Source organism: Cladophialophora immunda (genome assembly GCF_000835495.1).
Source record: "Cladophialophora immunda strain CBS 83496 unplaced genomic scaffold supercont1.6, whole genome shotgun sequence".
NCBI lineage: Eukaryota > Fungi > Ascomycota > Eurotiomycetes > Chaetothyriales > Herpotrichiellaceae > Cladophialophora > Cladophialophora immunda.
In genome coordinates this window covers 2156454-2168066 of record NW_015622546.1, presented here as the reverse complement: position 1 = coordinate 2168066, position 11613 = coordinate 2156454, and the positions used below count along the sequence as shown (strand labels likewise).

The following is an 11613-nucleotide window of genomic DNA, read 5'->3' as shown; positions in this document are numbered from 1 at the left end:
TCAAGCGAATTACTTGGTATGGGGGATCATTACCTCTCCAAGAGCACAATGACATTGACCTCCTTGCCATTGGTGGAAGCTCTGCTGGACGTTCTCGCATTCTCGACATCGCAGTCTCGTTTTACCAGGTAAATTGAACTCCATTGCGGTCAATCCATAAGTCGCCCACCATGGCGTCAAAGCTTGTGCCGCAGCTGGTACGCCAGGCGACTAGAACACCTTGCAGAGCTCCTCGAAGACAGCTGTTCCATCCCAGACAATTCTCAACCTCGCCGTCGTCGCGAAGTGAATCGCTCTCCGTGGTCAGTAGCACATTCGCTCAAGACGTCTACGTTTGTCTCTAACAGAGAAGCCAGCATCGCAACACTCCCGAAAACAACCCTTCAATCCCCTTCAAGTTCAACGACACGAACCTCCGCCTCATCGATGAGATCACCAAGCGCTACCCGCCGCAGTACAAGAAAGCCGCCGTCATGCCGCTTCTGGATCTGGGCCAGCGCCAGCACGGCTTCACCTCGATCAGCGTGATGAACGAGGTCGCCCGCATCCTCGAGATGCCGCCGATGCGTGTCTACGAGGTGGCGACCTTTTATACCATGTACAATCGCAACCCGGTCGGGAAATATTTCGTCCAGGTGTGCACGACGACGCCGTGCATGCTGGGAGGATGTGGGAGCGACGTGATCATGAAGGCGTGCGAAGAGTTTCTGGGCATCCACTCGGGACACATGACGGAAGACAAGCTCTTCTCCCTCCTCGAGGTGGAATGTTTAGGTGCTTGCGTCAATGCCCCCATGGTGCAGATCAATGACGATTACTACGAGGATCTCACGCCGGAGACGACCAAGCAGTTGTTGCAGGCTCTCAAGGACTCGGCCACAATCAGCGGGTACGATGTGTCAAAGGTCCCGCGGCCGGGACCGCAACTGTACGAGGGAAAACAGAGAATGACCTGCGAGCCGAGGGCGGGGCAGACCACGCTGTTGGGTGAGCCGTACCATAGCAAAGACGTCCTGAGGGCAGATGGGGAGCTCTGAAAGTCTGTTGGGTGAGGGAGATGTCACCGTTGGGAAGGAGACGACAGCAGATTTGCGTTGGAATTTCGAATCCGCCAAACTCCAACGTTGGAGGAAGACACATGAAAAATGGAAAGAGCTACAATCATTCGCTCGAGCCCGACAAGGGGGGCCTTGAGTCGTGTTGTACATATAGGAGAGTTTCGAGTGAAGCACAGAAGACGAGCAGAAGAGCGCAATGCAAAGAGATTTGGGCGAATGACAACCACATTCTTCTGACCATCTGCCAGCATGTGAATGAGTGACTGACGAGCGATTGATCGACCGATCGACAAGACGACGCAGATGCTCCATCCAAGTCCGCCCCGAACACGATTCCTCTGTAGACCTAAATACAGCTACGGCCATCTAGAACCTGAAGGCCTACGGCTCACTCCGGCGTCGAGGTCGTCCGAGAACTATCGAGTGAGTAGGAGGTCTTGAAACCCCGGGCGCACCGAGGGAGAATCTTTTTCTCCTTCGCTCTGTCCCTCCCTCCCTCCCCCCCCCCTCCTCTCTCTCTCTCTCTCTCTCTCTCTTTCTCGATTCTGTTGTTCGCGTTTCCTCGAGAATCAAGAGAAGACAGGAAGCCCAATTGGGACGGTTCGTGGTCACATTACGACGTGATGGCCACGTCGTTCACGTACAGCTGCTGGCCCTAGATAACAAGCAGCTAGACAAGTATTTCTTGCAAATTCCAGTGTAATTAAACCGGCCAAAGACTTCGATACCAGTGTCGTTTATCAAATAATACAATCAACCCCGTGGCCAGGTTCCATTTCCTTTTTTCATTATGTGATGCATTCCCATCGTCATGTCGTGATCTTCGTTATTCCAACGCAGCAGAGCCTCCCCATTCCAAAGTTGACTCCTTGAACCTTGACCGCAAAATTCGAACCCCCGAATCTACAAATATGGACCCGAGAATATGGACAATCCACGGCGCACCAAGCTTGTCCTGTCCGCCAGCTGCGTTACATGAAAGAAGGAATCTCCGTGACTAACCATTTTAAACAACTTATCAACAAGAAGCACACGAACTGCCACAAGGTGCCCTTTACCATTGCGAAGATGCTGCACAGGCGTCAGAACACTGGACCAACCCTTTGGTGGTCCCCATCAGTACTTGGGAGGGTAATCCGGGGGAGGAGCATCATCGAAAAAGATCTCCGCGGGGATTGCGACAGGCTTCCAAGCTGCCGGGGTAGACTGGGTAGACTGGGTAAATTTGTAAACTGTGACCGTGGATGATGTAAGCGGCAAAGACTGGTACGTGAAGGTACTCCCGTCAATCAAATTTGCGACTTCGACGGTCTCATAAGAAAAGGGAGGCTCGACGTTCACAGGCTCGTCCGGTTCCGAGTCGTCTCCTTCCTCACCGGCATGCTCTATCCAGCCCTCAGAATTGGTCTGCTCTAGCGAGTTGACATCACCCGACTCCGATGGTGGTTGGGATGCCTCGTTTGAATGGACGCCGAATGATGGCTGGGTTAGCTGCCAATCCATTTGCTCCCCTGTGTGATTAGAGTAGACCATGGTCCAGGTCAGGTCTCCCTCAAACTCTTCTCCATCTGACGGTTGCTCGACGTCACCTTGATTTGGTTGTATGGCGATCGACTCGAGGGGGCATGCTCGAATCCGTCGGTCGGTAACATAGGCTTCCACTTTAGCCTTCAACCTGTCTGTACCCACAGTATCTTTTGCCACAAACCATTGCTGTCTTCCCCCATTACTGAGCCATCCGCTGAAAGATATCGAAGTGAGTTTTAGATCTGTCTTCAGGTGCTTGATCAGTCGAACCCAACATTCTCGACGGTCTTCACCCCCGAGGAGAGTCACATTGGATAATTCCAACCGTCGTAGGGTGGGGGCGTGGATCTTCAGGAAGTGAATCAGGTCCTCATCATGGCAGATGCATGCATCGACAATCAACGTCTCCAATCTTGGGACAAGAGGCACCGACGTCCATGTTCCAGCGGAAGTTTCCAGTAGGCCACAAAAATCCGAAATCAAATCATCCTCGGCATACTGGTAACGATTGGCACTGCAATCCGTCAGCCGCAGCCTCAGTGTCTTGATTCTCGGGGCGCCTTCTAAGAGGGAGCGAACTGCCTCGATGTGATTGGCGGTACTAATCAATGTGTCATTGCGGAACGAGAGCTCCAGGGCGTGGAGGTTCTCGGTGATAGTCCGACAAATACGAAGTTGTTGGAGTGCCGAGGGCGCCTTGATGGGCACGACACCAAACATCGAACGGCCATCGATGTTTTTGGCCTCGAAGGTTTGAAGGCGGCAGCCAGCCGAGAAAGCGGCGGTCAGAAATCCCTTTGTGTAGGATCTTCCAGTCGTGCCCGCCATAGAATTCCAATTGACCGTCTCTGGGTTGACTCTGAGGCGTTTGCAAATCTTGCGATAGAATGAGGGAACCTTGGCCGCTGGGATCGAGGAGCCATCTTCGTGGTCTTTGACGCGAACCCCCTGCAGGTTTGGCAAGATTCGCAAGGCCCTCGAGAGGATGGCAACTTCAATAGAGACATCTTCATAAGGTTTGAAGTGGCCAGCGCAGGTGCGGTCGAGCAGGGCTGCTTCCTTGTGCTGTTCCTCTTCGGGATATGGGAGGGTTGGGTCTGGCGGAATCCCCTTGACGCAGTGGAAGAAGGAACCAAAGCGGCCATCATACGTCAACGTCGTGACATGACGAGTGATCTTTGAGCGCTTCAACGCTCTGTACAGGCCAAGGATACAATGGTCGTTTGGAACCAGAACCACTTTGCGCCAGAGATAAGGTTCAACCATATGAGCGAGATTCTTAGAGACCAACCGCAGACGTTTCAAGGTGGATCGAGGGCATCTTTGGATGATGAGCAAAAGGATTTCATTGGGAAGATCTGGGGCCTGATTCACGGCCACCTGGGTTGCGGAGGAAGTCATGGCGCGTGAAGGGTTAGGTGAACATCGAGATGGAATTCGGGAGACAGCACATGGACCAAAGTCCGCAAAAGTTGTTTCATGAACGAAAGAAATGGAAGCCGACGAGTGCAGGGAACAGCCTTTTGTATGGTGATGGGCCGAACGGGGGTTGCCACTGAGGCTTGGAGTCCTGGCTGCGGCTGCCTCTGAGGCTAGCGCGGTTGCCTGATGGCTTTATGAGTCCAGAGAAGCGCAGAGAGGGAGCGACGGGGCGAGGGAAGGGAGATTGAATGGCATGGAATCTGGAGGCTGAATCTGCCTGATGGAATGGATGGAATTGTTTTTGGTGCCGTGCGTCCCAATCCCAAGTAATGGCAGGATGGAGGTTGGATGAAGAGATGCAGAGCCAAGTGACGGAGTTGAAGTCGCAGTCCCACTCCCAGTGCGGAAGGCCCAGACGACACGCCTCCCAATCATCTCTCAAGGGCCTGTATCGGCGCCCAGGCTCATGCCTCGAGCACCGGCACAAATTCTTGGGGTATGAGAAGCTGTACTCTGGGTAGCTCGAGGAGAGCCACTCAGTTGCAGCGTGAAGACGGGGTCCATCCAAGAGTGTGGATGGATGAATGGCTGGTGCTCTGGTCGGCGGGCTTCCTCTCAGCCTCGCAAGGCTTTGATGATGAAGGTGCAACTCCGCAGGCTGTGCTTAGTGAGGGGTATTAGCACCTGCGAGGGCGAGTGCCAAACAAAGAATAGCAGGTACCTAGCAAGTAGGACCTTGTCACCGTGTTGCTGCAGCTCTTTGCTATCGACTGCTTGGTGACCGTCAACATTGACATTGCACTCCCACCTTAGCAACCCCATGGTGGAGTGCCTACACAGATAGGCGCATGCATATTGGCTGATCGCCACAGTGAGCCACAATCCCACTATGACCTGCTTGCGTGAAGCCTATCTCACCTCTCTGCCGCCCACGAGGCAGCTTGTTAGGCTAGGTACGTACCTAATAGGCGGGCACCTAGGCCCTAACATGTAAGTGGTGGGGTCCCTACCGAGGCCCCTAGATCCCCACTAGGACACCTAGCTACTTGTTGTACCTTGGGGACTCTGGCCTTATAAGCGTCGAGAACACGCGCACGTTCCCCCATCCCGCGGTTGCCATTGGACCACCGTGGAGCTGCAGATCAAGCCCCTAAGCAACCGGAAGCTCCAGCAAGCGAGCCCGATTCGCCTTCTTCGAGACCTCCAGCAGCATCACCTCCACCCATTACTCTTTACCTGCATGGAATTTTGTTAGTTTGCAGCTTTGCTTCTGCTGCACCACCATTGCCCAAAGCATTTGTCTATTCTCTGCTGAAACTCTTGATACGACTAAGCTCCATGTCCTTTGTCTCTTCTCCTCGATCTATCATACGCTCACATATCTCCCCCTTCAATGCTGTAGACTTGCAGCGCCCTCCCTTATCCTCTCGCCATGAAGTATGCTCTGACAAGCCCCGCTCCATTGTATTCCTCTCTAACACTCCTTCTCTCTCTAGGTTCGGCCAGCAGCTCCGCCAGTCCCTGATCAAGGACTATTACTGGCACTACATAGCTTATGACGACCTCAAAGCCGCCCTCAAGAAACCCTTCGTTAACGGCAAAAGTGGCGAGCGAGAACAATGGACCGACGACGACGAGGCCAACTTCATTCAGCAGCTAGAGGCCGAGCTGGACAAGGTCTTCACGTTTCAGAAGCTCAAGAGCCAGGAAATCATATCAAGGATAAAGGCCGCGGAGTCCGAGGTCAAGCAGGTCGTCGAACGGCAGGACCGCCAAAACCAAAACGGCTCTGAGCCCGACGAGGAGCTCGAGAACGATTTCGACCTGCTGGAAGCCGACCTTTCCGACATTATCGCCGACGTCCACGACCTGGCCAAGTTCACCCAGTTGAACTACACGGGGTTTCAAAAAATAATTAAGAAGCATGACAAGCAAACCCAGTTGATCCTTCGTCCTTCCTTCGCGACCCGCCTCAAAGCAAAGCCCTTCTTCCAAGACAACTATGATGCCTTCATCGTCAAGCTGTCCAAGCTCTACGATCTCGTCCGAACGCGGGGTAACCCCGTTAAAGGAGACAGCAGCGCCGGTGGTTCCCAGCAGAACTTTGTCCGTCAAACAACCAAGTACTGGGTCCACCCAGACAACATCACCGAGCTGAAGCTCATCGTCCTCAAGCATTTGCCCGTCTTGGTCTTTAACCCAAACAAAGAGTTTGAAGAAAAGGATTCGGCCATCTCATCCATCTATTACGACAACCCGGAAACGTGGGAGCTGTACATGGGCCGTCTCAAGAAGACCGAGGGTGCTGAGGCCATCCGCCTTCGATGGTATGGTGGTATGGAAAACGAGACCATCTTCGTGGAGAGGAAGACCCATCGCGAGGATTGGACTGGGGAAAAGTCTGTGAAAGCTCGCTTCACCCTGAAAGAGAAGAACGTCAATGCTTTTTTGAACGGGACTTTGACTGTTGACGAGGTCTTTGCGAAGATGCGGAAAGAGGGAAAGAAGAGCATCAAGGAAATTGAGGACCTCGAACAACTCGCTCGAGAAATCCAATACCGTGTCATCAGCCGAAAGCTCGTTCCAGTGACCCGGTCTTTCTACCACCGCACAGCATTCCAGCTTCCGGGTGATGCCCGTGTGAGAATATCGTTGGACACCGAATTGACGATGGTCCGTGAAGACAACCTTGATGGCAGGCAACGTGCCGGTAAGAATTGGCGACGGATGGACATTGGGATTGACTGGCCCTTTCCTCAGCTGCCACCCGAGGATGTTGAACGCTTCCCGTACGCCGTCCTTGAAGTCAAGTTGCAGACCCAAGCCGGTCAAGAACCACCCCAGTGGATTCGTGACCTGACAGCAAGCCATCTTGTCGAAGCCGTCCCCAAGTTCTCAAAATTCATTCACGGCACCGCCACCCTTTTCCCTGCTCGTATCAATCTTCTGCCGTTCTGGTTCCCCCAGATGGACGTCGACATTCGAAAACCGATTACCCACCGCTTCGGCATTGAGCGGCCTGCCAATACTGCAAGTTACTCAACCAGTGATGTCGACGAGGATGAGTACGACTCAGATGATCCAGCAGTTGAGGCTCAGACCACCGGAAAGACGACCCCAATGTTCGATGGTTCTCAGGACACCGACGACGAAGGGACAAGGCGCTTGAAGGCCGCACGGCGAGCACTCGACGAGCATACGCGGGCCCAGGACCAAGATTCCGTTGAGGACAGTTACGCGGCGCCTGGTAACTCATTAGACGAAGAAGAAAGAGTTGCTGCCTTGCGTGTCGCGGACGAGTATCTCTACGACTCCGAAGAAGAAGATGCCGAAGACGAGCTGGAACAAGCCCGCCAGTCCAAATCGTGGAAATACTACCCCTTGTTCTTAAAACAACAGGCTCATCTGGTTGGCGACCGTATCCTCAACGTCATCCACAAAATCCCGACAAGCACCCCCTTACCACAGAACGGAGGCGTTGCCGGCGGCAGGAACCAGCTCACCGGCCAAGTGCAAGTGAAACGCTTCAAGGCTCCCAAAGGCAAACGTATCCATGTGCCCGTTCGCGTGGAGCCCAAGGTCTACTTTGCTGCCGAACGCACCTTCCTCTCGTGGCTTGAGTTTAGCATCATCATCGGCTCTATTGCCGCGGCGCTCTTGAACTTTGGAGATTATGTGAGTGTGATTTCTGCTTGGGGGTTTACCATTGTCGCGTCCGCAGCATTGATATATAGTGTTGTCATTTATTATCTGCGGGTGCAGATGATTCGCAAAAGGAGGGCTAGTGTGTCAAGGTACTATGATAAGTACGGGACAACGGCGTTATGTTTGGGGTTGTTGGCGGCCACAGCGGTGACGTTTGTCTTTCGAATCAAGGAGGACGGATGGTTCCAGCAGACTTGAGCACTGGACGAGGAACAGCACGCAAGAGTCTGTCAGTCAAAAGCCCAGCGCAGATCGTCTAAAGCATAGGCGGCAAATCATTTCCAGCATCGGAAACCCAAAAAAAGGAAAAGAAAAAGAAAAACAACAGACGAGACGTGGAGGTACGAGCAGGATAATGATGGCCTACAGGGCCCGGGGATGACCAGCAGTATTGGCTATGGCAAGCATGACGGGGGATAGGATCCAGCACTCCATGCGGTATCGTTGGACTGTTCTATATAGATTCACACGGCACAGCCTCAGCCCAGGCTATGCAATGTAACTTAATTGTATACATTAGGACCTAAGCACCCAGCAAGGAGTCGTTCAAGCACTTGGATGTGAGCAATCACGAGGCACAGAAATACTTGGGAAACCAAAGCCAGAATCCCCCCTAGGCCGTTTCCCGTTCTGAACGCATCACGATTCCCGCTTGGTCTCCTGTCGTTCCTATGTATGTATGCATGCATGCACGTATGGATCAACAGTAGTAGTTCGCTCCCCGGCCCTTGGGCATCAGAACAGCTTCTCGTCCGTCCTACACACATTCCCAACCGACGCCTAAACCGGAGCGGATAACGCCATTAATATTTTTTGTCACAGGCCGTTGCACCGTACACGCCCTTCCCTTTTGGGCTGTTGGCTGGGCAAGTCTCCCATACACTCTGCTTCCAATGGAGTCGATCGGGACGAGTCACCAAGTGAAGGAAGGCCCTGACATCCTTCGCTGAAATATTTCCTACACAGAAAGCAGGGAAACCACCGGAATCATTCATCCCACTTAGTCTTAGTCGTCCTCAATGTCGTCGTCGGAGATGTACAGCTTCTCCACGCCCACACCCACAGACGCCGCTGCTGCTGGCACGTCGTGCTTCAGATTCCTGGGGCCCTGCGTCGAGCCGAAACTTTCTCCGAGGCGCATGTTGTTGCTGAGGACTCCCTTTGTGGTCCCGGCGGATGGCGTGGACGGCTGCTGCGTTCGCCCGATCCCGTCACCCGGCGTGGCAATCGTGGCCGTTTCATCTTCTTCGAATCCTTCATCGTCCGTCGAAAGGTAGCTGGTCGGCTTGAACTTGGTGATCTTCTCCAACAGCGTCGTGTCCTGCCTCCTCGCCGCAAAGATACGTGTCACATACGGCAAAAGCTCGGTCGCCAGAGTATCTTTCGAGTACGCAATTGGAGGGGGTGGGTTGTCTTCAGTCCCGTCTGCGCCTTCGAGCATGGTATTAGCGACGGCTGTGTCGGTCGGAGAGTCACTGGTGTCGGTGTCCAGCGCAAATTCTTTCGTCCGCCAATTCGCCACGCCTCCATCACCACCAGCTGCGAACGTAGTCCCCGTCCCGCTCGCAGAAGCAAACACGGAAGAACCTTCGGCTCTCCTGGCCCGCACGTCACCACCATAGACATACGTCTCTAAGAGCGCCTCCGTCTCCTCGATGGGTTTCCACAACCTGAGACTCGCCGGGTAAAACATTTTGAATGAATCCCCCCGTTTTGCACCTGGTACCGTGACCGCCGCTCGATTAACTGGGTACGGTAAATGAAACAACAGGCCTCTAGTGGCGACATGGAAGCCGATTTCGTCCTGCCGCAGGGTGTCCGCAGTTCCCGCTTGGACGTTTGACTGCATTATGCCAAAATTGGGATTGGAGTTGTTGTGGCGCCGGCGAAGTTGGCGGATCTCGGGATTCAAAACATCACTTGTGGAGAGGATATCAGAACAGCCATCGAAACACTCCTCAAACATATCGCCGTTGCATGACAGGATGTAGTTTTCGTGCAGCGTAGAAATGAATGTCTGAATGTCTGTGCCTGTCTCGTTGAGCAAGGCTTCAATATCCACTTGTGACGCCTTTGGAGTGTACAAATGCATGAGATGATCCGGGGGCTTCGGGGGTGGTTCAGCTCTAGTGTCCAAGACACGAGGGTCTTCGCGTTTGTTGTAGACGATCTTACCTGCGGCATGGAACATGTCGAGAGTTGTTTCGCGCTGGGAAACCAGTTGCAATGAATTCTTTTCCACCTCCGTCAGTGCCAAGTTCTCCTTGTTCTTCGATGGCCGTTTCGCCTTCGCCGCAACGGTGCCAGACCATTCCGACCCATCCCCTCCTCTCACACACAAGAACTCGAGGGAGTTGACGGCACTCCGGACATCGCCCATCTCAGCCAGCCTTGTGATGATGGCAGGACCCGGGATGCGACGTCGACGTGAGTCTCTCGCTTCCTTCTTCATCACTAGGTCGAGCGCTTTTGTGACGAATGTAGGCGCAACAGGGTTGAAATCCATGGTGGTTACAAAGGGATGGTTCAAGATCTCTGCGCCCAGCAGTCGATGAGCTGTGAAGCTGTCCGCCAGTGCTGTGGAAGATGACAATAAAGTCTCGGAGATAATGATGACCACAGGGGGACAGACATCTTTGGGACTCTGCTGGCCACGAAATGTCATGGAAGGAGGCTTGTTCGCTTGGGCGAGAAAGTGCAGGATGACGGATCTGAATGATTGAAGGACACTCGAGGATCTCGTCATCGTTGCTGGAAACTCTTCAATGACCAGAAGTCGACAGTTTGATTCTCCTTTGCTTACATTCCCGTCCGAAGAATCCCGGTCGAAAGCCAGACTGCTGAATTGACCCCCTCGATTCAGGAACTCGTCGAATTGCGCGGATATTGAGTTGCCCGCACCCACTTCCGATACAGCAGGATTGTGCCATGGGATGAGCTGCAAGCCCAGAGCCTTCGCAAGCAGACCCACGGTCGTGGTCTTGCCACTGCCCGCTGGGCCCTTGAGTACTAGCAACTTCTGACTGTTGTGCCCATCCAACTTGCCCTGTAGCCAATTTTGAACATCTGCTACTTTCTTCTTGTGGACCACAAGCTCCTCGAGACTGATAGGACCATAACGGTCGGCCCAGGGGCGGTGGTCATTGTTGTCAAATTGAGATGGGTCTCCAGTATTAATGATATTTCGAGCTGCTACCCCAGGCCTAATGAATCTCTGGGTCGATGATAGGGTTTCCCCATTGGAATCACGCTTGGGGTTCACTGCCGCAGACACCACCGCTGGTATCTGTCTGGTTGTATTGGCGTTGGATCTTCCTCTATTGAATCCTAGTTCCCGCAAGGTTTCGTCGGACAGATCGTCGTCTTCGATCGCATCGCTCAACTCGCCATTATTTTCCACCTCTATATTTGGCGTCTCGGACTTTCTCTTCCATCTCTGTTCCTCTGTGGCCTTATGAAAGAAGTTGTGCAGTGACTTGTTCTTTTCTACCTCGCTCTTGCCTTTGGTATTCTTTCTCGCTTTCTCGGGTGATGGTGTTGGGGAGGGCTTGGGCGCAGCCTTTCTGGAGGCGGACTTGGTCGTTGTAGACTTCACTGGAGACACTGTTGCAGATGTCCTGCCATCGAGTGTTATCTCCCGTTGGAAACTCGCTCTTCCAGGTTTGGGGGACGGCAGGTCCACGTCTTCATCGCAGTCGTCTGAAAGGACGATGGTAGATCTGCGCTGCCTTTTGGCAGGTCGAGGAGCCATTGGCAAGCATCCTGAAACTACCCCCGTCACGCAATGACTTCGGCCGTGGATCGATTGAATCTCGCGCGAGGACTGCCGCTGGCCACAGACGCGGTTCAAAATTCGAATGGTTTGGAAGTTGGGAGGCCACAGTAAGGCGGCGGCTGCTGC

The 11613-nt window shown here is 53.5% G+C and overlaps 4 protein-coding genes across 4 annotated transcripts; 2 read left to right on the top strand and 2 right to left on the bottom strand.

Annotated features, from left to right (window-relative positions):
• Positions 1–86: 86 nt before the first annotated feature.
• PV07_10303 (uncharacterized protein) lies at positions 87–1298 on the top strand. Its single transcript, XM_016397624.1, has 2 exons — positions 87–302; positions 357–1298. Exons 1-2 carry the CDS (start codon positions 171–173, stop codon positions 1035–1037), a joined length of 813 nt encoding a protein of 270 aa, XP_016244815.1. The 5' UTR covers positions 87–170; the 3' UTR covers positions 1038–1298.
• A 445-nt stretch (positions 1299–1743) lies between these two features.
• Positions 1744–4351, bottom strand: PV07_10302 (uncharacterized protein). Its single transcript, XM_016397623.1, has one exon. It carries the CDS (start codon positions 3984–3986, stop codon positions 2175–2177), a length of 1812 nt encoding a protein of 603 aa, XP_016244814.1. The 5' UTR covers positions 3987–4351; the 3' UTR covers positions 1744–2174.
• Positions 4352–5256: 905 nt separating this feature from the next.
• On the top strand, positions 5257–8324 carry PV07_10301 (uncharacterized protein). Its single transcript, XM_016397622.1, has 2 exons — positions 5257–5444; positions 5504–8324. The coding sequence occupies exons 1-2, from the start codon at positions 5440–5442 to the stop codon at positions 7908–7910; spliced, it is 2412 nt and encodes an 803-aa protein (XP_016244813.1). The 5' UTR covers positions 5257–5439; the 3' UTR covers positions 7911–8324.
• Positions 8146–11557, bottom strand: PV07_10300 (uncharacterized protein). Its single transcript, XM_016397621.1, has one exon. It carries the CDS (start codon positions 11461–11463, stop codon positions 8719–8721), a length of 2745 nt encoding a protein of 914 aa, XP_016244812.1. The 5' UTR covers positions 11464–11557; the 3' UTR covers positions 8146–8718.
• Between the last annotated feature and the right edge of the window lie 56 nt (positions 11558–11613).

Excerpts from the sequence above, each read along its gene's own strand:
- PV07_10303 (XM_016397624.1), top strand. The coding sequence starts at position 171 with ATGGCGTCAAAGCTTGTGCCGCAGCTGGTACGCCAGGCGACTAGAACA. Across the intron at positions 303-356 it reads GAAGTGAATCGCTCTCCGTG|CATCGCAACACTCCCGAAAA; the intron begins GTCAGTAGCACA and ends CAGAGAAGCCAG.
- PV07_10302 (XM_016397623.1), bottom strand. The coding sequence starts at position 3,986 with ATGACTTCCTCCGCAACCCAGGTGGCCGTGAATCAGGCCCCAGATCTT.
- PV07_10300 (XM_016397621.1), bottom strand. The coding sequence starts at position 11,463 with ATGGCTCCTCGACCTGCCAAAAGGCAGCGCAGATCTACCATCGTCCTT.